Source organism: Camelus bactrianus, chromosome 12, assembly GCF_048773025.1.
Source record: "Camelus bactrianus isolate YW-2024 breed Bactrian camel chromosome 12, ASM4877302v1, whole genome shotgun sequence".
NCBI lineage: Eukaryota > Metazoa > Chordata > Mammalia > Artiodactyla > Camelidae > Camelus > Camelus bactrianus.
In genome coordinates, this window is record NC_133550.1 from 66,719,364 (window position 1) to 66,745,966 (window position 26,603).

Here is a 26,603-nt window from a genome sequence, read left to right on the forward strand (position 1 = left end):
CAGGCCTGTTTGGGGGCCCGAACCGGCCTGCGTCTGGACCCATCTCGGGTTGGAGACTTGAAGCTGTGCACGAGAGTGGTGCGGGACGTGGCTGCAGAGGGGCGCTTCCGATCGCACTTAATGCTCGCCACGTGTCTGCAACGCGCACCTGCGCCCATTTCTCAGATGAAGAAACCCAAGACGCGCTGAGAGCGCGGGGGCAGGCAAGAAGCAGACTGACGTTCGGAATCTCGAGCGCTCTCGCCGCACTCCACCGCGCCTGCGCCAGAGGTAGGGCAGGGCCTGCATGGAAGGGCGGGGCCAGCCGCTCGGGCGGGGGGCGGGGCCTCCGGCCTCTGCCGGGCCGTTGGTTACTGGGCGGAACCTTCGCGCGGCGAGGGCGGGCGCTCGGGGGAAGGCTTTGCGGCGCCGGGGCGGCCGGCCTCCATGGGAGTCGCTGCTTAGGGCTTCGCGGCGTCGGCTCCGGCTCCGGCTCCCATCCGAGGTGCGCGTACTGTCTCCCTCCCCGCGGACCGCCTTCCGCCCGGCCCAGCCCAGCGCAACGGGCGCGCGGCCGCCCAGAGCCCCGGAAGATTTGGACCGCTGAGTCGGAGTAGGCGGCGGGAGCGCGACCTCCGACCAGCGTCTCGGCGGCGCCGCAGGTGAGCTGGCAGGTGGGGGAGGCCCGGGGGTGCCGGGTAGAGAGCCCCTCAAGACCCCGAGGCCCTCAGGAACCGTCCCGCACCCACAGGACCCCCGGCTCCCGCCACTCTGGATCCACAACCACCTAAAGGACCTCGACAGATCTCGGTTCCGAAGACCCCCCCCTTCTCTTGAGAACCTCAGCCCCCGAGACCCCTCGGGATCCGCCCCGGCCCCTCCAGGACCCCTAGTCCCTGCCACCTCTAGCCCCTTCACTTTCAGGACTCTCAAGCCCCGAAACCCTTCAGGATTTCCCCTAGACTCCGAGACCCCCTGAGGACCTCCTGACTCTTCAGGGCCTCGAGACCCTTTAGGATCCTCATGTCCAGAAACCCCCCAAGAGTCCCTCAGGATCCCCGAGATCGTCCCAGATTTTCCCATCCCCAGGCCTCCGCAGATTTCCCCTGGGCCGTGAGGCCCTCCGTGCCATCTCTCCTTAGCCCCCGCCACCCCCACCCTCGGCATCTGCCCTGCCCTCTTTGTCACCTGCCCTGAGATTCAGTCCCCTTTTGGTTCTTTCTTCGCGCTGGTCTCAATGCTGGATTTCTCTGGCCTGAGGTCTGGGGGCCCATGGGTGCTCTGTGAAAGTATTCCATGGGGGTTGTGAATTCTTGATGATAACATAAAAGATGTAGAGACATATAATGGGTCACCTGATGACTCTTTGTAACCAGGCAGGGGCTATGATCTTAGCACTTTGTGTTTACTGTTGCATTGAGGCCAAAGCAGGACAGTGTTTAACTTTTAATGCTCTTTGGTGAGACTCGTGTGGCCCCACAGAAGAGCCTAGAGATCAGATCTGATGTGGAGGGAGGCAGAGCTAAGTAGGTGAGGGACTTGGGGCATTTTTTGAAGTTCTCTCCTCTTAATTTTTTCATTCACGGAGCTAACATTTTTTAAAATGGCTGTGATGCCAGAGAATTGTTTGGAGGTGATATGGACCAGGGTGGTGGCAGTGAGGACTGTGGCTTCCTCAAGCATGGCTAAGCTTCTTAAAGTCCAGACCCAAAAGACTATAGTTTCCAAGAATTGGCACTGGAGCTGGAGATGACAGTCCCTGCTCTCAGGGCCGCACTGGAGGGAGTAGTCAAGCAAGTACGTAGTTTTAATAACGTGGTAACAGTGTAGTGGCACTGCACTTAGCTGGGGGTGCGGGTCGGATTCTCAGGAAGGGGTGCTACAGAGGGCTTCTTGGAGGGAAGGAAGAGTGACCAGTAATCTTGAAGGTGGAGGTTGAGGAGAAGTTTGCCAGGGTCATTCCAGGAAAAGGACTGTATGCGAAAAGGCTTTGAGGCACACCACAAAGCACATCTGATTCTGGAAACCAAGAAGTGTGGCTAAAGAGGTCGTATCTTCCTAAGAACAAGGTCCTCAGGGTGCTCTTAGAGGGACTCTAAAGTGGAAAGGATCTAGCTTTATTCCCGGAGGCCCACCCTGCCCCTGGCCCTTTCTTGGGTTCCTGCTTCTACCATCGCCCTGAGTAAGTGGTGATCCAGCTCAGAGCCGAAGGAAAATGGGAGTTGGTCAATAGAGAGGAGACCGGAATGGGAGAAACTGGGACATTTGACAGAGGGCAGGGCTTGAGACAGGAGTCCCAAAGAGTGAGGAGCTTCTGAAGCCCAGGAGAGGATTTGGCACCTGAAGGGAGTGGGGGGCCATTGAGGGGCTTAAGGAGGGGAGTGAAGATGGTTTTTGTGGTTTTGAACAGTCACTGGCTCTGGTGTGGGAGAATGGTTTGGGGGAAGCAAGACCACAGGAGTGGGGAAGGTGACCTGGACCAGGGTGGTGGTAGTGAGGACCGTGGCGTCCTCTTAAAGTTTAGACCCAAAATACTTTGTTCCAGTTGTTTCCTGTCTCAGCCTTCAGTTTTCTGTCCAGGGATTGACTCTGGAACCTTGTTACTCCCTTTAGGCGAGATTTTGTCCTTTTGCCCATAGGGCAGGTCACCTTGGGCCTTGTCACGGTGACTGTGTCTGTGTGGCAGAGTGAGCCCAGAGTCCACGCAGGAGGTGCACAGTGGTGCAGTGGGCCAGGGGACGAGAGGCTGAGGCTGAGATGGAACCAGATCATGGAGCACTGGGAAGCTGGGCTCGGGGTCCTAAAGGAACTGGAAGGCCTTTGAAGGAGAGAAGTTCAGATGTGTTGTGTCAGAAGCGTCATTCTGGAGACTGTGGGACCAGAGAGGCCGAAGCTGGAAGCAGGGTGGCTGCCAGCAGTCCAGACAAGCTGTGAGGACTGTGAGGCAGTGATAGAGGGTGTGGTTTAGAGAGCGATTTAGGGAGAGAAATCCACAGGACTTGTTTTTGAAGTCTGGGCTTGGCCGAGGGGAGGGAGACTGCAGGATAACACTGTACAATAGAACTTTCCGTGATGATGAAAGTGATCTGTGTGGGTGCTCTTCAGTACACGCGACACGTGTCGCTGTCAAGCACTTAAAAGTGACTAGTGTGATGGAGGAACTGAGTTTTAAATTTTATTTAATTTTAATTGACTAAATCCAGGAAGGATACCCATCACATCCATGGGGCGTAGTGGGAATCACACTGCTGTAGGCTTTGTTCTTCTAAAGGTTACTCCTTTTAATGTTTTCAGCATCCCTGGGATATAAGATACTATTTCTTTTTTTTTTTAACAGTTAAAGGAAGTACAGCTCAGAGGCTAACTTACTCCCATATTAATTAGTACAGGCAGTACCTGGTTGTTTAACTTCTAAGCCTGGACTCTCTGTGAGACTCTTCTTCCTCCCACAAGGAGCCTGCAGGTCTCTTTCCCAGGAGAATGAGGTCCTCTTGGTGGCTTTGTTTCCAGGCTGAGCCCTCCTTATCTGGTCCCCGCTAAAGTTAATGCAGACAGCTGTGTGATAAGCCGGCCTGGGGACCAAACAGAAAACTGTGTGAGCTGCTTGTTTTGCCCGAGGCTTCTTGCTGCCTCTCAGATCTTCCTCACGGCCATTTCTGATGCATTTCTGGAAGATGAACAGGGTTAGGAAGCAGGTGAACCTGCAGATCAGCCTAACTGCCGCTTGGTATTTGTAAAGATTTGGTGGTGAAAAGAGGTGGAAATGAGTGCCTTACATGGAGTTTTGGGGTCGCAGTGGACCAAGTGGTGTCCAGGATAGTGGCGAGCCTGGGGGACATGAGCCAGGAGTGAGTGTGTAGCCTGCCCCTGACTCCCTGATTCCCAGGGGTACCTTCACCAAGTCACTGCCTCTCAGTCTCAATTTTCACATCTATAAAATAGGGTATTTGGCCTCACATAACCGTTAAGAGCACTGCAGCTCTAAGATTCTATAATTTTATGTTTCATTGGAGGTTTACTTTCTAGAACATCTCTTACTCCTCTTGGGATGGATAAATGCTGGAGGTTCAGCATGCCTTTGACCTCTGTATTGGTGTATTTTTACCATTATTGGCTTATTAAGTAGCGTGTCTATTTGAGTTGTGCAACGTGTCACATCTGATGAACGAGCTGTTAAAACAGCGAACGCTTTAGCTGTTGGCAGTGTTCCTAGTAAAATGTCAGGTATATTTGTTTGCCTTGCTGAGCTGCAAGGATGTTAGGAGGAAGCGTGCCGGACTGCATTTGCCCTGCACTTGCCCTGGTGGTTGGCCTCTTAAAAGGGTTTAATGTCAGCCTTGGCCAGGTGAGAGGTAAGAGCCACTTCACAGGGTTGTTGGGAGAGGATTGAATGAGATAAGGCGTGTAAAGTGCTTAGTACTTTCCCTTGAATCTAATTAGGGTGTAGAAAGTGTCACTAATTAATGTTGCTTTTTGAGCTAAATTGTGACCGTTACATTTTTTATTAATGGTGGGTTTTGTTGTTTTCTTGATTTGAGCATGTGTGCCCAAGCAACTCTGTTTGAAGGTCTGCTGGTTTCAAGAAGCAAATAAACACATATAGGTCATTACAAAATAAGCATTTTTCCTCCACCACAGCTTATTTTGACTGAATAAAAAATCACTGGTTAAGTAGCATGTTTTCAAATTAAGGTTTTGTACATTTTTTGTAAATTTTGTTTTCCTGTAAATTGAGGAAAGCAGTCCATCCTGAAGATCCCTTGCTGGTCGGGCCTGGGTTTCAGTTCCGTCGGAGCCGAGTTGAAGTGAAGATGCAGTTGTGGGGGCCGCCCTGGGAAAGCAGTGTTGAGTGAAAGCTGGCTGTTGCTGAGGGAGATAGGCTGGTAGTTCATAGTCAGGGATAAACATCTGGTAGTTCATAGTCAGGGATAAACATCTTGTGTTAATTACCTTTCAGATATTGACTCACTTAAAATCTTCACAACAGTCCAATCAGTGTGGATGATGGCATTCCCACTTGACAGACTTGAAAACTGAGGTTTGGAAGGGTCTCAGGGCTCGGGATGTGGTGTCTCCTGGCTCCAGGTCCTGTGTTTTCTCCACCACAGCCCCAGTGCCGGCGCTGCTCCAGTGCTGCTCCAGGTGTTGTTGTGGTGTCAGGGTGAGCCTCTCCTTTGCAGTCCTGGAAGCTTAATTTCTTCCATTTGTGCCTTGTTTCTAGCTCAGGTGAACCTAGTGATGCTCATCAAGCTCTCCAGCAGTGCCAGGTGATTCAGGAAGTCTGACTGCCAAAGGTACTTGAAAACTTACTCTTGTTGCCCAGTGATTTCTGCTTCTGTTCCCTCCTCCCGAGTCATCACGGGGAACCAGATTGCTATGGAAAAAGCAGCTTGCGGCAGTCAGATCAGGGTAAGGGGTGAGGGTGATGTTAACAACCATGTGAGTCAGTGTCAGGGAGCTGTGAGTTGAATAGCCACAGGCCCTCCCCTGTATATTGCCGTAAAGTGCTGATCGGTGCAGGGAAGAGCTTGTGTTATGGCTGGAGGCCTCAGACCTGCCAGGGTGTAGTCAGTGTGCAATGGGTTTGGCTTCCTTTAAGGACATTCCAGTCCTTGGGAACCACAGTGGTTACATGGATTACACTTAATACTAGTATTTCCAGGTCTCCTGCCTCCTGTGAGTAGCTGATTTATAAATCATTTCTTAGTGTGGGTTGCTTTTGTAACAGTAGCAGAATGATAATATTGAGGGTGAGAGCTTGCTGTGTGGCCGGCCTGTCCAGGAATCAAGCCATTTGCAGTCCCAGTGGCCTGGGGGCATCTTAGTCCATCACTGTATGCATCGGCTACAGATGAGTTAAAACTCACCCTTTGGAAATTTTGATGAATATTTTCGATATACCCTCCCCTGCTGTGTAAGAGGGGTGTGTTGAGAGTGTATGTCTGCTGTGCGCCCCTCTTCCTTCGTTGTAAGGGGCTGTACGATGGGGAGCACTCATCTCCACATTCTCTTATACCGCTCAAAATCCATGTCATTATGTATAGAAAGAAATGAAGAGATTTTCCTAAGGATATTTTTGAGGGTCCTCCAGACTTGAAACTTCTAATTCATGGTTTGTACTTGATAAGTGAAAGTGATTTGTAATAGAAAGTGATTAGTTTTAATTAAAGTTTTTCTATTATGCGCCTTGTAACATATTCCTATTCTTGACATTCTCTCCCTCCCTTTCAGACTTTATGGACTCTTTCACTCATTGATCTGTGCCTTTTTGTTTGTTTGGTCTTGATACTGTTGTCTTCTTTCCCACCCCTCTGCTCTCTCTGGCAGCGTAGAACCTGGATGAGTGCTTCAAAGAACGGCCAGTTCCGTAGATCCGCGCTGGGCCTGGTCCAGCAGGTCTCGCTGGGGTCACGCAGTTGTGGTCCTCTAGCTGCTGCACCGGCACTGAATGGCTCTGGTAGCCGTGCCCATCTGCTGGGTGATTGGTGCTGCTTGTCAGCTGGGGTACCTTGGCTCCCCACTGGGGGCTAGACTGGGCTCCACGAGGCCGAGTTCCAGGAGCAGGCTCCAGTGTCAGTGTGCTTGTCACACGCTTGCCTGCCCACATCCCCTTGGCCAAGTCAGGGAGGGAGGGGACTGAACTGTATAAGAGCCGGGTACCAGGAGGCGCGATGGGGGAGGTGATGAGTAAGCTACCACAGTGGAGCTGGGGAGTTGGGGGTGGGGGCTTTGTTTTGCCAGCTGTGAGTGACAAGTTCCATGTCTGTAGTTTATTCTAGTTTGCATTCAACTTAGTTTGATGAGCATTTATTTAGTGCTGGGTGCTGGGCAAGAATAAGGCAGCCTCTGGCTGCTCTTTATTTCCATTTGTAAGCACTTATGGTCTCACATTTAAGCAGAAAGCGTCCTGTCAGACCTTTACTCATGGCTTCAGATAAAGAGGACGGAACTATTTATACAAATCTGTGCTGGGGCGTGATTTTGCTTTCAGGAAATGCTGATACGTCCTTGAAAAAAAAAAATGGGTTGCTATGATGACTTGGCTTCGGGCCTGCAAACTGTGGTGACGACATAATCACCAAGGAAACCAAAAGATGCAGCTTCTAAAAGGTCTCGGAAGGCTTTTGTTACTGGAGGCTGGAAGCGGACCGGCTCAGAAGAACTGCGTTGAGGCTCGCTGTCCTACAGAAACTTCCAGGGGCAGGTACTAAGTGCTTTGGAACCTCTTGCTTGGTCCTTGATTTCCAAACCAGAAGGGCTTGGGGTGCTTTCTAAGTCATTGTGAGGTTTGGCTCCGATAATTATGTTGCTGAAAGAACAGGAAATGAGGTAATGTCTTTATAAACTTGTTATAATGAACTGTAAATGTCTAAATATGGGCAGCTATGCGCTCGTCACTAGAGTTATTGTGCTGAGATTTAGCGTAACTGGGTACTTCCCGTGTTGGCTGCTTTGATTCTTAAAGGTACACATCAGTATTAAAGCCTTGAGGCACATCTGCCTGCGGAGTTTGGAGCCTGCGCGGTTCGGCTGGAAGTGCTGAGGACAGCCAGGCTCAGGAGCAGAGAGAGGTTTGAGCACTAAAACCAGCACCGCACGACACAGGAGTGTGAGCGCGCACCTGTTGCGCAAGTGTTCGGTGCTTGTAGTGATAACTTGTTCTTCTGGAAAACTTTGAAATCACTTAATTTTGGAGTTAAGTCCAGCCCACAGAAGTTTAGTTTACTCAGACTTTTTGCAGATATGTAAATGTTTGGGTTTTCAGTTTGTTTTTATGATCATGCATATTCGGAGCATCAGAAGCAGTTGAACAATAATTGAAAGAACTAGAGAGAGATTTTTAAAGTTCTTCACAATAGTAATGGTTTGGGGCATGTGATTTCTTAAGTCATTGGTTAACCAGAGACTGTTTAAAAAAGCATTGTAGGATGTTGTGTGGAGCAGGGTGAGTTGAGAGTCCCTCCCAGGTGGGAAGGAGTAACTGTTTTCAAGTGATGCAGGTTGTTTTGGGGGGCAGTTGGATTAGTGAGTCTGTAAGCATCTGGTATTAACTTCTCACATAGGATTGAGTAAGAGTGACTCGGAGTTCCGTCCTGCAGTGGGAGGTTGAGAATGGAGTCTGTGGGCGCCTGAGCTCTTTGACTCGGCAGTTTGAGTCCAGAACACGTCATATGAGAGATTCTCAAGCTTTCGAAACTCAGTCAGTTAAAAGATTTCCTATTTTATAGCTGTTAAACCTGAGGATTGGCGAGTAGTTAGGTCAGTCACTGAAATCTCTGGGCTGGGGCCCAAGGTTGCTTATACTAGCAGTTACATAACATAGTGGAAAACCTCAATATTTGCTCCTTTCCTGAGAGACTATCTAGAAACAGATGACCTGGATGGTAACCCGCAGCGGGAGGGGCGATGGGGCTGAGCACTAGCCTTGGGCGGCATCTGTGAGCAGCGTTTTCCTCACCTGCACACTGTGGGCTCTTAACATTTGGGGAAAGGTCACAGACCCTTGGGGAGTTTGATGGAAGCTCTGAGCCTTTGCCCTGGGTTGGGGGGGTGGTTGGGGGTTCACTGGCATGTACACGAAGTTGTATCTGCATCTTCGGGGCTATTCTTAGGGCCGTGTTTAGTTTTAAAATCTAATAATGCTGCTCATAGACTGATGAAGCCTTGTCTCCTTACCCTGGAAAATTCCTTCTGGTGACCTGATTCTAACTGAGGGGAAAATGATTACACTTGTGAAAAGGTGCTTTTCAGTCAGTGCGCGTAGGAGATGCAGAGAGGGCCCTGGTGTATTCTGCTGACCGCTGTTCTGGAAAGCAGTTTGGCAGTGTGTGCTGAGGTGTTGTACAGAGTCCATGTTCTTTAACTCAGCAGTTCTGCTTTTCAGAAATCTCTCCTGAATAAATAATTTCAAAATAGATAAAAGTCTTGTGCACAAAGATGGTTGTCAGTGTTACAGTAACATCCCGCACTGATGTTTAGTAACGAGGAGGTTCATGTATGCAGCTACTGCACTTGTGTTTATGAACAGTTTAATAATGTGAGGGAAATGCTTTTACTATAATGCATGAAAAAAGGAGGACACGGCGGCGGGGAGGGGATGGCTCAGTGGTAGAGCGCGTGCTTAGCATGCGCCAGATCCTGGGTTCAATTCCCCAGTCCCTCCATTAAAAAAATAAATAAACAAACCTAATTATCTCCCCCTCGAAATAAAATTTAAAATTTTTTTTTAAAAAGTAGGATATGGCCTATGGTCCCAAAGGATGTAAAATTTTTAAAGTAAAAAGTCTAGAGGGAAATGTACAATGCTAACAGTTACTGCCTGTAGATAGTAGGATTATGGGCTTTTTAAACTTTATTTTTCCATATATTTCCTTTTTATATATATTAAAATTTTTTAAAATTGAAGTATAGTTAGTTTACAATGTCAGTTCCTGGTATAGTTCGTCATACATATACATACATTTATTCATTTTCATGTTCTTTTTTTCTTGTATATGTATATATATTTTTTATTGGAGTATAGTCAGTTTACAATGTTGTGTCAGTTTCTGGTGTACAGCATAATGCTTCAGTCATACATTAACATATATCGATTTTCATATTCTTTTTTATTATAGGTTACTACAAGATACTGAATATAGTTCCCCATGCTATACAGTATAAACTTGTAGTTAATCTATTTTATTTATAGTAGTTAGTATCTGCAAATCTTCCCACCCTCTTTTCCCCCTTGGTGACTGTAAGCTTGTCTTCTATGTCTGTGAGTCTGTTTCTGTTTTGTAAATAAGTTCATTTGTCTTTTTTAAGATACCACATCTAAGTGATATCATATGGTATTTTTCATTCTCTTTCTGGCATTCTCTGGCTTCACTTAGAATGACAATCTTTAGGTCCATCCATGTTGCTGCAAATGGCATTGTTTTATTCTTTTTTATGGCAGAGTAGTATTCCATTGTATAAATATACCACAACTTCTTTATCCAGTCATCTGTTGATGGACATTTAGGTTGCTTCCATGTTTTGGCTATTGTAAATAGTGCTGTTGTGAACATTGGGATGCGGGTATCTTTTTGAATTAAGGTTCCCTCTGGATATATGCCCAGGCGTGGGATTGCTGGATCATATGGTAAGTCCATTTTTAGTTTTTTGAGGAATCTCCATTCTGTTTTACATAATGGCTACACCAAACTGCATACCCACCAACAGTGTTAACATTTTTTTAATATATTTCCTTCTTGATAATAAGTATTATAGAATTAGGGGGAAATATGATTCTGGAAAAACTGTAGAAGATGGAAATAGTTTGGCAACGGGGACCTAGCTGGTTTAAGATTCCTGTTTCATGTAAGCTAAGAATTGACCTTGTATTTTGACTGTTTTTTGGACTGGATTTTATTTGGCTGGTCTGGATTTCAGTACGGCCAAGGGGAGGCCTGGCATCTCAGAAGACTTGCTCGAAGTGTCACGATCTATCTCAAGTGCACCACTCAGTAGCCTGCAGAGCTCATGGTCCCCTGGACGCTGTATCTGGCTTACTTTTTTATGCCACGTGCATCGTCTTCTTCCTGTGATAAGTCATTTGTGTTCATGTCAACTGGAGGCTGTTCTGAAACACAGACATAAGCAGGTCCATGTGCAAACACCCAGCACCGAGCCCACTGCTCCAGCTGTGCTCCGTCACCTGGTTTTCCTCCCTTTTCTGTCCAGTGTAGCACTTTGGAGAAGCTGAGTCTGAGACTTGGCCTGGCCTGCAAATCACGAGTTAGGAAATGGGGGCTTAGGAACTGTTTTGGATGTATGTTTTTATAGATGATGCTTTTTGGATATTCTAATTTAAAGAAAGCTCCAGGACCTTTGATTTTAATTCCAGCCTCATCTCTCTTCCAGGATACTAATAAGAGAACTTTTATCTGGGAAGTAGAAGTTGCTTCTGAATCTCTTTAGGATTCACAGATGGATTCAGTGGAAAAGACAACAAACAGAAGTGAACAAAAATCAAGGTAAATAAAGTCGACTACACTTTCAGACAGGTCTATGGCCTCCATCACAAGCCTCCTTGTCTGTTATTTAGTACCTACGAGGGCGAAAGTGGGGTGAGAACACTGGGTCAGGAGGGGAGCTCAAGGGCCCTGTAACTACCCCTTGCTTCCACGTGAGAAATGTTCCAGAAGGCAGTTTCCTTTCTGCCCAAGGAAGTGCCCATAGCCTGGTCCCCACACCAAGCAGCAAGTGATCAGAGGGTCACATCTAAGACCAGGGGTGCCACGCCTTGCAGGAAAGACGTCTCTGTCAGCGGGCAGGTTACGCTGTTGTGAAGTGAGGCTGGAGGAGGGGTGCTTGCCAGGGTGGGCTGGGACTGCTGCGTAGCGGAGGGCCGGCGCTTTGCCAGGGGTTTGCTTTTCTGTCGCTGCAAGCAGGGATCATTTTGTCATCATCGTTTGTATGTAGAAGCTCTTTGCATTTTTAAGGGAAATTAAACTGCTGAGCTTTGCTGTTCATAAATGTCTGTCACTTAAATGTGCTCAACACCATGGGGGACTCAAAGTGAGGAAGACACAACTGTCTCCAAGTCCCTTATGGGATGAGGATAAATCATGTGAAATTAATACACAAAAAAGAACAATGCACAGGATTTACTTCCAGTTAGTATAAACTAGGGGGACGGTGTGTGTGTGTCCAGTGCAAGGCTGTACTTGACCTCACCCTTCACAGGTGTTCCCAGACTGCACTGTTTTTCTTTGTGGTTGTAATACTTCCACGCTGACTGTCATTCTCTGCCTCCCTTGATTTTAAGTAGGAAGTTTCTAAAGAGCCTCATCCGGAAACAGCCCCAGGAGCTGCTCCTGGTCATCGGCACTGGTGTCAGCGCTGCCGTGGCCCCGGGCATCCCCGCCCTCTGCTCGTGGAGGGGCTGCATCGAGGCAGTCATCGAGGCCGCCGAGCAGCTGGAGGTGCTGCACCCAGGGGACGTGGCCGAGTTCCGCAGGAAGGTGTTGAAGGACCGGGACCTGCTGGTTGTTGCCCACGATCTCATCCGGAAGATGTCCCCTGTAAGTCTTCTCAGACAAGGACTTTGGGTGGCACGGGGGGCAACTTGATTCTGGGCACAGGTCAATCTGTGAATCTAGTGTTTTAATTTCTACAAGCCTGCATCATGTTTGTTTCCCACAGAGCTGGGCTGATGAGCCAGAAATCTCTCAGTCCATTTGAATATTGTCTCTTTAAACAGAGGGGATGCCGGGCGCTGTGCGGGCTCCTGAAACAACCTGTGTTTCAGACGGAGCCTGGATACCTGAGCTTGTGTCAGGGACCAGCCTGCTGATCTCAGCCTCGGTTAGTGAAGGGTGGGGTGTCCAGGTCTGAGCAGGCCGGCCGGCCACGTCTCTCCTCATGACAGGTGGTTCCTAAGCATTTCAAGGTGGGAGAAGATGTAGCTTCTGTGTCTGCAGGTGGAAGGGACGTGGGTGAGACAGAGATGCTCGCTGGATGATGCCCCGGAGTCAGTGGGGCTGGTGCGCTCACCCAGGTCTCAGCCAGGTCACCGCCGTCCAGGACGCGTGCACACTGGCCCGTGGCAGGTTTCTCGTTCTGTTTATTGAAGGACAGCCGTCATCTGAGGGGTGGGGAGATGTTGGATTGATAGGGAGAAAGTATGAAAACCAGCGTGCAGAATTCAGACTGCTGTGAAAAGAAACCTAAAAGCACATGGCTCAAATGTGACTGCATTTGTGTTTCTACAGAGAAGCCTGGGTGGGCAGCCATGGGAGAGCCTAGTGGTGTGGCTGTGGGGGGACGCGGGCTCCTTTTTCTTGGTCTGCCATCGTCACTCTGCAGCTTCCCCCTGACGCCCCAGGTTTGCTGCCCCAACTCCCACCATAATGATGTGCGTCTTCTGGGGGGGGGGACTGGGACTGGGAGGGAGGGCCGTGTGGCATCCCGTCTGGATTTTGACAGGCAAGCCACATACCCGCTCTGTTTTCATGGCATTGGCCAGAGTTCTCATGTGGCCATACCTGGCTTTACCAGAGTCTGGGAGAGTCTGGGTGACTGTGCCAGGTGTGGGCGTCCTGTTCTTACGGGACAGCTGGCATCACTGGGCAGGGGTGGCTGCTGCTTGTTTTCATAAAGAGAGTGTGTCAGCTCAGAGCCGGCCGCCCGTCTGCGTGCTGCCGGTGGCCGCTGTCCCGCCCCAGGCAGGGCTGGGTAGCGGCCGCAGAGACCGTGAAGCCTGCAGCTGCTTGTTCCCTGGTCCCTTAGAGACAGTAGCTGAGCCCTGTCCGGGGAGGCAGAGGGGGTGGACCAGAGGAGGGTCATAGGGCTGGGAGCCCGTTCAGAGGAGGTCATTCCTTTGAAGAGAGGCCAGCTCGGTTGGTACTTGTTGAATCAAGGAGATGAATGTTTATCTTACTCTTCTCTTTACTTTTGTATCTTTTTGAAAACTTCCATAAAAAGAGCTGAAGTGAGGCCAGTCAGAATGGTGGTTTTCCCCAGCCATGTTCAGCAGGTTGAGAACAGATTTAGAGTAAGTGGAGAGTTAGTTTTATCAGGGTTGGGGTTTTGCCAGGGAGTCCCAGCACAGCCAGGGAAGTTGACAGCGTTTTGAGGAGTAACTGTAGTGCTGCGTCATGGAGTCTAGGCTGCCTGATGGGAGAAGTCAGGCTGGTGGCAGGTGAGAGACGGTGGGTCGTGGCAGCGTGTCCTGATGGGATTGAAGTTTCCTGGGAGCCAGGGTGCAGGAGAGCTGGGCAGGTGGCGGGAGAGGCCGGACCAGGGGTTCTGGAAAGGGTCCCGCTGTTGGTGATGACAAAGTTTGGGATGTGACTGCGTCGTGGTTGGTGGAGGTGGGACAAGAGCGCAGTAGGAGAGTGCTGGGGGAGTTGAGAGGCTGTGGTACAGACGGGGTCATCCACATGCAGGCATACCCACCGCGAGCTATGACAGAGGTGGAGCTGGAGAGACTTGTGCACCCCCACATCTTCGCTGGTTGGGGCGTCGGGGTGTAGGGGTGTGGGGAGCCGGCTGCCAGTGGAGGAAGGAGGCGGACCTTTCCAGGAGAGGATGAAGACGTGGGGGCTTACTGAGGACGGGACCCTGGGGACGGTGGAGGGGTTTTCGGGGCTGGGAGGGCTAGGAGAGCGTCAGAAAAGGGCGTGCCAGCCGTGGGGCAGCCGACCTCTGCAGGGACATGCCTGGGGGAGAGCAGTGACGGCCACTCCCGAGCCTGAGGGGAGGGGGCGGCCCAGCCGAGGGCGGGCAGAGGGGTTGCGCAGAGGGGTTGCGTGTGAATGCGGAGGGAGTTCAGGCTCCACGGCCTGTGCCCCCGCCCCGGCCGAGGCCGGTGAGGGGAGGTGGGACAGGCAGCGGCACCAGGAAGCCTCTTGACCCTGTGTCCTCCTCGCCCCGCCCCCGCTTCTCCGGTCCCCTTCACAGCAGCTCTCCAAGGGTGGGTGTGTTTGCCCTCCTCCCGCGCCAGCCAGGCCCCGCCCCCCCCGCCCCCCCCCCCCCCCCCCCCCGCCTCCGGCAGCGGCCTTTGGCGCTGCATCCACCCCGGACCTCCCCCTAGTCCTGCTGGAGCTCTTGGCAGCATGGCACGCTGCCTTTCATCTACTTTCGCAGGCTGATGAGGAAGAGGAAGCCGGGCCTTTGTGTCTCTCGCAGAGGGAGAGGCGCAGTCTTCAGCGTGGTCCTCAGGGCCCCGCGTGACCAGCTTCCAGGTCACCTCTGACCTTGCCTGTGACACATGCCCTCACTGTGCTCCGGAGGCCGGGCCGGTGCTCACGCCCCTGCCTGTGCTGTCACCTCGGTGCCGTCTCACCTGTTCGTCCCTCTGATGGCGGCTCTCTCCAGGGCTCCTCACTTCTCAGCCTCTCCTCATGCCCTGTATCCCAGCCCCTTCCTGATGCCCTTTGGCCCGTCCACCCTTTGCCCCCACAGTACTCGCCCCTTTCTCTGCTTTGCTTTTCATCACGGTTGATGTCTTACTTACATTATTTGCATGTTATCTGTCTCTCTCCTCCTTTTACCTCTTTTAATAAACTCTACAAGGTCGGGGGGGTGGACAGCTCAGTGATAGAGTGCATGCTTAGCATGCACGAGGTCCTGGTTTCAATCCTAGTACCTTGGTCAAAATAAATTAAAAAAACAACCCTAATTCTGCCCTCACAAAAAAAATACAAAACAAAAGTAAACCCTACAAGGTCAACAGATTTCTTTCTTTAAAAAAAACAAAACAAAACCCCCGTAGCCTAGCACCTGGTGTCGCAGCGCCCGCCTAGGCGCGCTGGTGTTGACGGGTGATGTTTTTGTAACTCTGGTCCACCTCTCCATAGCGCACGGGCGACACCAAGCCCAACTTCTTCCAGGACTGCCTGATGGAGGTCTTCGACAACCTGGAGCAGCACATCCAGAACCCTCTGGTGCTGCAGTCCATCCTCAGCCTGATGGACAGGGGCACCATGGTGCTGACCACCAACTACGACAACCTGCTGGAGATCTTCGGGCAGCAGCAGAACAAGCCCATGGAGTCCCTGGATCTGAAGGACAAGACCAAGGTACGGGCTGGGGGCTGGGGGCCGGGCCGGGCCGCACGTTTGCACTGCCGGGGAGGCACGGGCTCCACCTTTGCAGCGGTCAGTTAGTGGTCAGGGAGGCGCCGCCTACTCCCCACCGTGCAAGGAGCGGCGAGGGCCTGGGACGGAGGGCGCTGCCCCTGTTTCTAGACGGGAGCGACGGTGGCAACGTCGCCTCCAGTTTGATGCTGTGAATTGTGGTTAATTTGCTTACTTATTTATTTATTTTAACAAATTGGGGTTGCAGTATATGTAAAGTTTTTATCCCTATTTTTCTTCATTAATACTCTGCTGTGAGCATTTTCTGTCATTAAGCTGTTTTTATTGATTCATTTACTTGTTTATTTTTATTGAAGTGTAGTCAGTTACAGTGTGTGTCTGGTACACAGCATCATGTTTCAGTCCTACATATACATACATGTATTCGTTTTCATATTCTTTTTCATTTAAGCTGTTTTTAGAAGCATGATTTTAAATGTAATTTCATTGTGAGGCTAGACTATAGTTGTCACCTTCCTCTGTCATTGTTGGCACTCTTCACAGTTGTAAATAATGCTACAGGGGAAATTTTTACACTTTTAATAAATTCCTAGAAAAGTGTTAGGGTCAAAGGGTATGACTGTTTTAAAGAGAAATGATGTAAATTACTGAAGCGTTTGCTGGAAGATTACCAGTGTCCATGCGCCCGCGCTGTGTAAGGGGGAGTCCATTTCCCACATCTTGCCGGCATGCGGTGGTGCTACAAACCAGACAGAGCACACTTCTCCCGCTGGATAGGAGCACATGTTACGTTTTTATTTGTCACTAAGGTTGAACATAATTTCATTACATTGACTGCACTTCTGTGACCTGTTTGCCTAAAGACTTATAATATGACCACCAGCTCCCATGCTGCCTGTGTTAACCTGCTCCACCGTGGGAGGAGGCCTCAGCCCCGCTCCACACGCAGGGAAACTGAGGCACACTGAGACTGTGTCCCATTCAGGACCCAGGAAGTGTGCCGGCTCGGCTCAACCCCGGGCTTCCCTTTGGCAGTCGCGGCCCAGGCCCTTGCCTTGCGAGGGGGCCGGGAGAAGTGCTGCCACCCTCATGGCGGGGCCGCTGGTGACACGTGATAGAACACCTGCTGCACGTGGGGACAGCGAGGGCCCGTCTGTGAGGCTGCTCGCTGCTGCACATGGTGTCTCTGGAAATGCCCTGCAGATGGCGTGTAACAGAGACGCCGGCTGGTCCTGGGCCTGTGCCCGGTGGCAGGGGCAGTGGTGGCGGTCGATGGCCTGGGGCTGGCAGTCCCGCCTCCGATGCGAGAGGCCCGGCCTGGAGACGAAAGGGTGCACAAGGTGTGCGTCTCCTTAAGGACCTTGTTCTGCATCTTGACATGAAGGCAACACAGAGCTACCTGAGGAATTATTTTTTCCATGTACATCTCTTTTGGGTGTAAAAACGATGTTTACACAGCAGTAATTAAAATACAACATGTGACTCAGAAGTGAAGGCCGTCCTGATCTCCCTAAAGGCACCAGTCTTAAAGGGCGAAACACTCTGAGATGCTGAAGGTATCTTCTCTGTCACTGTCTCGGGCTTTAGAGAAGCCCTTGCTGCGGTGGTGCGCGTGAATAACCAGCACCAACGGCCGAGGTTCCCGTGGGTCTTAAGGGCACAGCTATAAGGTAAAGCATCTCTCCTGCTGCTTCCAAGGTAGGTGAGAGGCCAGGAGCCGATGCAGGCATTTCCCTCTCGTGTGTGTCCGGCTTGCTCCCCGGCAGGTCCTGCAGTGGGCGAGGGGCCACATCAAGTACGGAGTTCTGCACATTCACGGCCTGTACACCGACCCCTGTGGGATGGTGCTGGATCCTTCGGGATATAAAGACGTCACTCAGGACCCAGAAGTCATGGTACGCCCGGCCGACCCGGCGCCGGCTGAGCCGTAGGGCGGAGTGTGCGGCCCTCTTGCCTAGGGGGGTGGTGGCGCTTGTGCGGCAAGACTCCAGGCCCCGACGGTCTGGAACATTCTTCTCTGGCTGCTCCTCCCCACTCATCCCTTCTGTGTTCATTCAGCCACCTCCTCTCCTTTCTCTGCTTCACAATCTCTTTAGCTTTCAAAACCTAGCTTTAAAATTTCACTCTTTGAGGCTATTTGATATTCTTGACGGAGTGAGGTGTGTGCAGACGCTGCTTCCCAGCTTTTTATAAACTCGTTGATTATGGCTCTTGGGAGCCCCGGGGTCCTCACCGCCTCACCATCACGCTCGGAGTCAGGCCTCTGGCCTCGGTGCTGATCCCTGTGCACATGGTGGCCCCGTGGACGACTGGGCTGACGCCCTTCAGCTGCCTCAGGGACGGCGTCAGTGGGGATGAGAGATGCCCTGCTAACACTGAACCTCACTGAGGTGTCTGGGTGTCTGAATTGGTGATTCTCTGCTGTGTGCCTGAGTGACCCCATTAATAATCTTGGCCTCCCCCTGCGCCTACTCCCTTGGGTCATTGTCACCAGTTCCCTCCTCAGCTCTCCTGCCCTCACTCCCTACATCCCTGTTCTCGGGACAACAGGCCCCTCCCCGCAAAGTTCCCACCTGTGATCCATTGAGACATTCATTCCAGGGCGTTGCATGTGCACAGCTCTAAACCAAAAAAAACTTCATGTCCTTATGTTTTAACCATTTAAAGCTGTGCATAATTCTAGAAGGTCTGAATTGAGTGACCGCACTGACAAGGTTGCTGGTGGTGTGGTGGGCAGTAGCGCGTCTACACGGGTCTGGGGCCGGGGCCGGGGACCCTGGCTTGGAGACAGAGAGGCTCTTTCTTCCCGCCTTCCTTCCAGTGGGTCTTGGGAAAGGCCGGTTAGGAAGCCCTATTTAAAACAGCAAGTGTGTGACGTTATGGTCTGTCCTAAGATCTTGCTGGCTTTCACAGGAAGTCTTCCAGAACTTGTACCGCACGAAGTCTTTTCTGTTTGTGGGCTGTGGAGAGACCCTGCGTGATCAGATATTCCAGGCTCTCTTCCTCTATTCGGTGCCGAACAAGGTGGACTTAGAGCACTACATGGTTGTGCTCAAGGAGAGTGAAGACCACTTCTTCAAGCACCAGGCGGACATGCTTCTGCATGGAATTAAAGTCGTGTCCTACGGGGGCTGCTTTGACTATTTTCCAGGATATGTGCAAGACCTTGCCGCTCAGATCTGCCAACAGCGAAGTCCAGGTACAGGATTTTTTTTTTCACTTTTCAATATACAAAACCGATAAGATTCTTCCAGTTTTTGCTTTTTTTTTTTTTGTAGATATACTTTACATACCATAAATTTGAGGTATAATTTTACATACAGTCAGATGCGCCAGTCTTCCCGTTATTTATTTATTTTTAGTGTCTCTGTGTACTTAAAAAACAGCAGATGGGGAACTTGGTGTGATGGTGACAGTCTGTAAGGAGAACTCTCCTGCCCCTTGCAGAGCTGTGCTTGGAGCCCCACACGTCTGTCCCCATCTCACATGACGTGGCGAGCTTCACGTCGCCTTCCCCGGGAGGGGGCACTGCCCAGGCAGCTCCGTCGGTTGTGACGCTGAACACCTGGAAAATGGCAGAGTCTTGTACCTCCACCCTGTCACTGTGTTTTAAAAACTAAAGCTGCAGAGGCACAAAGGGGTTTTATGAAGACTTTTCTTTCTGTTCTCATATGATGTCTTTTCCCTGTTCTGCTGAGTGCAACACACCTTTTCGGTGAATGTCCTCGGCCCTTCTTCTGGGGAATTGGTCATCTGCCAGGAATGACCAAGGTGACTGAGCACTTCTTAAACTGGTCACCTGGACATAAAGGCTTTGAGTTTGGTGGCACTAAGCATGGATGACGGCAGACTTGGAAAGGTCTGTGTGGGCTCTCGTGTTGTAACAGGAAACCCAGTCGCGGTCACCCACGCGGTGGAGTTGGCTTAACCACCGGGGTGGCAGGACGTGACCAGCAGTGACCTTGAAGACTAGGCAGCGCTGAGATCACAGTGACCGAACGCACAGATAATCTAGCAACTTCGTTTCTTCCCACTGGTCCTTTTCAGAATTGCTAATAATTAGCAAAATGGACCGATTTAAGCTGCATTTCCATTAATAAAAGCACACCTAGGACGGCAGGCAGTGCTTGCTGAGGGGGGAGGAGGGACTGCTGCCGCGTCACGTGCCGCTCCCAAGTCTACCTTCTTGTGCTTGTTGCATCGTTAGTCACAGCGCCCACTGTTGCTAAATGATGAGGCAGGCTCGGTGGGGGGGCCCGACCTGCCCAGTTAGTGCCCGGGACCCCAGGCTGACAGCAGAGTGGAACGTGTGACTGGCTGTGTCCCCGCACGCGCTCTGGGGGGCAGCGGCTCCAGTCCCTCTGCCCCTTCCCACTGTCCCTCCCACCTGCACTCGCACAGCTGCCTGGGGGGCCAGCACCCGGCTGACGGCTGGGGCTTCCTGTCCCCGCCGGGCCCCCTGGCCGGACCCTGGCCGCTGAGTGGATTTGACAGCTGGCCGGGGCTGAAGGCCTGCTGGACTTGTGACCTGTGACTCTGTCCCTAAGGACACTTTCACTTAGCTTCTTGAGGTACTTCTGTTAGGCGAGGGCGGCGCACCAGCGATGACAGCCCTGATGGGACAGTCCCGTGTGCTCGGCTGGCTCAGGTGCCTCCCACAGGTGCCCCGGGAGGCGGAGAGGAGAGGGCGGGAGCCGGACCCCAGCCCTCGGTCCCCAGGACGTGAGTGCGGGCTCCCGCCGGGCGGGCCTCTCCTGCAGCCCCCCACCCGGAGCAGAGCAGGCCGAGGAGGAAGCGCCTGGAGCCTCGGCTGTGCTGACTGTCTTCCTTTCTTCTCCAGATGCCGATCGAGTGGACAGCACCACGCTGCTGGGTAAAGCCGACTGATTGTTACCAGACTGTTTCTGGCCGTCACGCGTCTCTGGCTTCCTGCCATCATTTATAAAGTCACAGAAGTGTTTGTCACGTTAAATTCTTAGCCCGTGTTGTGTGCAGGCAGCCCCACCAGCGATGGAAATAGCAGTGGTGGTCCCGCCACAAGGAAGGGGTTAATGGTGCAGCCCTTCGGCCGGGAGGCAGCTGTCATCATGGGCCAGCTGCTGGCGCCTGAGAGTAACCACCTGTCCTAGAACCCGGAGTTAGTCGCCGGGGTCAGAACGAGACGCTGCTCGTGTCGTACCATTTGGTCTAAGATGGAGTAATTTTTGACCCATCCCCTTCAGAGATTTTAACTGCAAAGTTCTGAGCATTCTTGTAAAATATTCTGTTTATTACTTGTTTGGAACATGAGTATCCTCCTGGGCTCGACTCTGCCTGTTCATTGACGAGCTGGGACCGAGCTCAGTGGCTGCTGCGCCCGCCTGGAGTGAACCTGGCGCAGGTCTCCCCACGTCGGCCCGTCAGTTGGGTTGGCGGGGGCCTCTGTGCCCCGGGTCCCCACGGGCCCCGGCAGAGCCGCAGACGGGAAACGCCGTCGTGCTGGGTGGGCTTCCGTTTAGGAATTTCAACAGTTGTCCTCAGCCTTCCGTTTCTACCTTATGTCCTTGTGAAAGGTCACATTTATTATAGTTGCTTTCTCTGACTCCAGAACCATCCATTTCTTTTGAAAAAAGCAGTAACTTGATAGACATCTGTCGCACGTGGCAGGGGTTATTTGGTTAGTGTGTCAGTAAAATCAGATTTAGAGACTGGATCTCAGAGGGTAGATTCTAGAATAGATAACCTTTTTTTTTTCATTTTCAAAAAATTTTTAATTGAAGTATAGTTGCTTAGTTGCTGTATAGTATCATATAAGTTACAGGTATATAATATAATGCTTCATAATTTTTTGAAGGTTATACTCCATTTATAGTTATTATAAAATATCGGCCGTTTTCCCTGTGTTGTACAATATATCCGTGTAGCTTATTTTATACCTAATAGTTTATATCTCTTAATCTGTTACCCCTGTATTGTCCCTCCCCCCTTCCCTCTCTCCACTGGTAAATGCTAGTTTGTTCTCTGTATCTGTGAGTCTGCTGCTTTTTTGTTGTATTTTTTGGATTCTACATATAAATGATACTCAGTATTTGTCTTTCTCTGTCTGACTTATTTTACTTGGCATAATGCCCTCCAAGTCCATCCATGTTGCTGTAAATGGCAAATTTTTCATTTTTCTTTTTTATGGCTGAGTAGTATTCCGTTGTGTATACATTACACACACCACATCTTTATCCAGTCATCTGTTAATGGACATTTAGGTCGCTTCCATATCTTGGCAACTGTAAATAGTGCTGCTGTGAACCCTGAGGTGCATGTGTCTTTTCGAATTAGTGTCTTTGTTTTTTTCAGATATATACCCAGGAGTGGGATTGCTGGGTCGTATGGTAGTTCTGTTTAGTTTGTTGAGAACCCTCCGTACTGTTTTCCGCAGCAGCTGCGCCAGTTTACATTCCCCCCAGCAGTGCACAGCGCTTCCCATCTCTCCACATCCTCACCAACCCTTGTTGTTTGTGTTCTTTTTGATGACAGCCATCCTTAGATAAGCTTTTTAATTAAAGTTTTCACCTTTCAGGTAATGCATGCCAGGACTGTGCAAAGAGGAAATTAGAAGAAAATGGAATTGAAGTTTCAAAAAAACCCAGACAATCAGATACTGGTACAGTGTCCTTTCTTTCCGGGGGGACGTAGTGCAGCAGGCCTTGTTTGTGGGGTGTCCTCAGTTCCAGTGCTCCGCTTCAAAGCCCCTTGGTGGAGGGGGCAATGCGTATGTCACTCCAGCCGCCCAGAGATATCCACCAAAAGGTGTCTGTTAAAGTTAGCATGTTGTTGAAGAAAGACACACAGAAAAAGCACACAAATTGTAAGTTCAGCCCAGTGAATTTTCACAAAGCAATACCCCCACGTAGTCATCTCCAGTTCAAGAAATGGAACGTTGTCGGAGCCTCGCTGCCCCCACCCCCCATCGCTTTTCAATCGCTCCCTCACTGCCCCGGGGTGAGCACCATCTTGACTTATGTCACCGTAGTCTCCAAGGAAAACCACTTTGAGTCATTTTTTTGTTAACCTCTTATCACTGAATTAGATTTATTTGAACTATTTAAATATTGATTTAAACTGTGCATTTAAATAGACAACCTCTGTTGACCCTAGGAAAGGTGACCTGGCTCACTCATACTGTCTCCTGCCAGGTTTCGGAAGTCTGTAGTTTCTGTGTCCCTGACTAGTGCACTTGTTTACGTTATTTTGACTTCCCAGTGAGAAGCCTAGGCTGCCACAGCCCTTGCCCCCCCGCCTCCCCCCCACCGCTGCTGCCTCCTTGGCGTCCGGCACTGGGCTCCGGGATTGAAGGGGGATACGCCTTCCGGTCCGCCTGTAGGTTGGCACTAAAAGTTGGGAAACAAAAGCAATTACTTAAGAAACATGGAGGAAGCAGTCTCTCCTGGTCAGCGCGCCCGCGGGCCGCGCCCCTGGGCCCAGGCCCCGGCTGCTGCGCTAGCGGAGGGGTCGTGATACCGAGGTCCCGTGTTTCCTTACATTCCATTAGCTCTGCTCCCGTTTTTGACTGTTGCATACTGGTGGTGGTTGGGTTGCTTTTTTTTTTTTTTTTTTGAGGCATTTCTGGATTCCTTTTTCCTCCTATGGTCCAAAAAAACACATTTCATGGTATTTTTAAACATGCGCTTTCTCTCAGTCACCCTGCCCCTCATTTCCCGAGTCATCCTCTGCCCACCTGCTCGTTCTGGACGGTGTGCACCTGTCGCCCTGGAGCCCCCTCCTCGCCCTCCTGGATCACCGTACGGGTCTGCCTTCTCCCCGCCCGCACCCCCTCTGCTGGCCTGTCCCCCGGGAGCCCTCTCGGCCCCGCGCAGGGCCTGCAGCTCCCCGGGGGCTGCTCGTCGCCTGTGGTGCGGGAGCCACCATTCCGATCCCCCCTTGGAGCTCTGCCGTCTTGGGTGTCCGCGTGTCCTGTGGAAGAGGGTCTGCAGCCCAGACTGCTGTGGTTTGTAGGTGAACTGTCGCTTCCCTTTCTGGAAGCTTTTAGGATCTTCTTCCTTGATGTTTAGACATTTCATGAGGACATCTGTAGGTGGAAACCCTTTTGATGTCCCTTGCTCAGGTTTTTTTGCCCCCTCCAGCTGTCTTCTCTGTTCCCTCTTCCTGGAACCGTGTTAGTTAGGACCTCCTAGGTTGGCTTCTGCTGTGTTCTGTTTTCTCTAATATCTGAATTTTCATTTTGTCTTCTTTTTTTCCCAAAAACTTTCTGGGAGATTCTCAAAATCATATTCTACTTCTTGGGTTAAATTTTGAGTGTTATTGTTAACTTCTGAGAGCTCTTGTTTTCTGACCTAGTCTCTCTCGTAGCATCTGTTGTTTTATGAGGAAGGTATCTTTTCAGATTTCCTGGTTGTCCTGACTGCTCCATTCCTGAAAACGTTAGGATAGAGGGTTTCCAGATAACAGGCTTTATTTTCTGTTAGATAAGAAAACCTCAGTACAACACTCTCCAGCACCTGCGTAACAGTCCACCCCGCACTTCTGAGAGCTGCGAAGCCCTCACCGCGCTGTTACTGACTTGCTTCACGTCCAAGCTGGCTCCTCAGGGGGTGCTGGGGGCGGCGCTGCGGCATGCGCTTCCTTCTGCACCGCAAGGAACGTGTGCTGTCGAAACAGCCTGTTATAAATGCAGAGACTTGTACCAGACCTTAGTCAAGTAAAGCAAACATGGCAGGTTTTTAAGTGGCGGCTGGCAGCGCGCTGTGGCCCGAGTCAGGACTGGTGGCGGGAGGGGACGGCTGAGGTGGTGGAGGTGAGTATGCTGGTGGCTGCGCCCCAGCCGCGGCTGACTCCGCACCCCCTCCCTCAGATTCGTACGTCAGTGCATGTATCTTCGGAGGGAGTTCCGTTTTGATGGTATTTTGGATAAAATTCTTTGAAGTCTTTTAGCAAATATTTGGATTGTGAATTCAGCCGGTAGGAACATCTATAGCTAAATAAAAAGCTAAAACTAGAGTTCGCTGAGTTGTCCCTGCAGGACCAGGGGCTCTTTCCCGTTAGCCTCTGCCCTGTTCCTTGTGCCCGCACGCCTGGGCTCCTCCGCGGCCTGCTGATCTGAGCAGCGGGCCCGGGTGACGGTTCTCCGTCCAGAGCGTGGACCGTTGCTGCGTGTACGTAGCTTTTCTCCCCCCAGGGCGACCCGTGGGTGGTGTTATCAGGCAGCAGAGCTCACTGCCTGCTGGACTTTGCTCCAGAGCAGTGGGCAGGCCAGTCAGCGGGGACCCCCTGGAGGCCAGCACCCACACCAGCAGCCTCCTCCCCAGGGAGCTCTGGCTTCACAGAGAAAGCCCTCTAAGGCCACTTTCTTCCAGAAAGCTTTGTCCCGTTCTGCACGCGGAGGAGAGACCCGAGGTCATCTTCCCAGTGCTGCTGGCCGTTCCTGCCGGCAGGAGAGCTCAGAGCGCGTGGCAGGCTCCCACCTGCAGGCAGGCCCGTTGCGCGCACGCCCTGACCTCCATCCTTCTCTCCACTTCCCTGGGCTCCCGTTGTATGTGTGAGATTTCCAGAGCTTTGCAGATCTAATGTCATAATTTACTTTGTCCCCTGATGGTAGTTATAATTCACAGGCTATTTCTGGACAGTGGCTACTGTTTCCATTATGGAGGTGTGTTCAAAGTCTTTAGTACATGAGGAAAACTATAACCAGTTTTTGAAGTAGAAATCCCACTGCAAATACTTTTTAAAGATCCAGTTAATGTTTTGGTTTTCCTTTCCTTTTGTTTAAACAGATGATGCTGGAGGGTCTTGAAATCTTTCAAACCAATAAAACTGCAACTTGAAAACCAGCCTTCTGTAACCACAGTGCCGTCCCAAACGATGAAGAATGTCAGAGAACTCCACCCAGGATCTTCGTCCTAAACCGTCGAGCACCCCGGAAGAGCCCGGGGGTGCGTGGCGCTCGGGCACTGGGTGAGAGCCCCGCCGTGTGTGCTGACTGCTTGGGCGGTGACGCGCACACACGCCAGGTGTCCTTTGCGAGGACGGATGGACGCCTACCTCAGGGACCACGCTGGCGGGCCGGGAGGCCTGCTACTCCCGACTCCCCCTTGACCTGCCCTCTTTGTCAGGTGGCTTTTTCTGATGAAAGGGGGAGAGTGAAGACTGTCCAAGCAACAGGAGTTGCCAAAGAGAAAATAGGAAGTTTAACACTTAAATTTTATAATTTTTATGTGGAAACATCTGTTACTGTAGGAAAAAAGTTAGAAGTCTGTTTGTTGCATTGTTAAATAGTAAAAGCGGATGGACCCTGGGGGCACTGACTGCTGGTGAGGGCTGGGTGTTTGAAGAATGGCTAGCCCTGTGCGGCCCCTTTGGGGTTACACGACTTCAGTAACTTCGCTTCTGAAGAATGGCAGGTCTGATGCTGCCGAGCAGTGAAGTTGTGAGGAGCCAGAGAGCCTTTCCAAAAGTGCGTTTCGTGGTGGGTAGCTGAGAAGTTACACGTGGGCACAAGACTAAGTTTGAAACTTCTAGTTAAGTTCTAAGCTTTCCAAGTCTTTATTGTATGAGGTAAGTCCAGCCTTTCTGTTCCTGTCTCTTAAAACCCTTGCCCCCGGCCCACGTTAAAGGGTGCGCACACAGCGCAGCAGGGCCTGTGACACGGCGACACCGTTGGGCTTCCCCGGGGCAGACGGCACAGGGGCGGTGGCTCTGGGACCCAGCACAGGCCCTGCTTGGGCTGTTTCAAGGCTGCCTGTTTTGTTGCTCCTCTGGGTTTAGAGAAAGTGAAGAACAAGAAACGCGAGGTTGCAATGTGCAGGGAACGAGAGAGAAGCCAGAAACCTGCTTAAGACCTTTTGTTTCTTTCCTTTTTGAAGCATGGAAAACAAATCTTTCATTACTCTGGTCAGAAATAAAATTTTATCGTCAACTCTGCTCAACTTTTCTTTAGCTATGATACGGCATGGTATGTATTTAATGAGAAATTTTACCTTGAGTTGCCGTTCGGTTGTGAAATTGATTACTTGAGTATGTTTAAGTATTTTAAAAAGCCAACATTTTAAGTTCACTTAAAAAAGA

General features: G+C 50.9%; 1 protein-coding gene across 9 annotated transcripts; it reads left to right on the top strand.

Moving 5' to 3' along the window:
- Positions 1–311: 311 nt before the first annotated feature.
- FAM118A (family with sequence similarity 118 member A) lies at positions 312–26,454 on the top strand. 9 transcript variants are annotated; one of them, XM_074375704.1, is made up of 11 exons: positions 317–641; positions 5,201–5,273; positions 6,971–7,183; positions 10,867–10,979; positions 11,774–12,029; positions 15,309–15,530; positions 17,315–17,443; positions 18,462–18,747; positions 20,389–20,421; positions 22,102–22,185; positions 25,313–26,454. In XM_074375704.1, the coding sequence occupies exons 4-11, from the start codon at positions 10,933–10,935 to the stop codon at positions 25,330–25,332; spliced, it is 1,077 nt and encodes a 358-aa protein (XP_074231805.1). In that variant the 5' UTR covers positions 317–641; positions 5,201–5,273; positions 6,971–7,183; positions 10,867–10,932; the 3' UTR covers positions 25,333–26,454. The 9 variants fall into 9 exon arrangements, with proteins under 9 accessions (XP_074231811.1, XP_074231813.1, XP_074231805.1 ...); XM_074375708.1 differs by having other exon boundaries at positions 11,777–12,029; XM_074375706.1 differs by lacking the exon at positions 6,971–7,183.
- The last annotated feature ends 149 nt before the right edge of the window (positions 26,455–26,603 follow it).

Coding starts and splice junctions, on each gene's coding strand:
- FAM118A (XM_074375704.1), top strand. CDS start 10,933: ATGGATTCAGTGGAAAAGACAACAAACAGAAGTGAACAAAAATCAAG. Junction 10,980..11,773: donor AGAAGTGAACAAAAATCAAG/GTAAATAAAGTC, acceptor CTTGATTTTAAG/TAGGAAGTTTCTAAAGAGCC. Junction 20,422..22,101: donor GGACAGCACCACGCTGCTGG/GTAAAGCCGACT, acceptor TTCACCTTTCAG/GTAATGCATGCCAGGACTGT.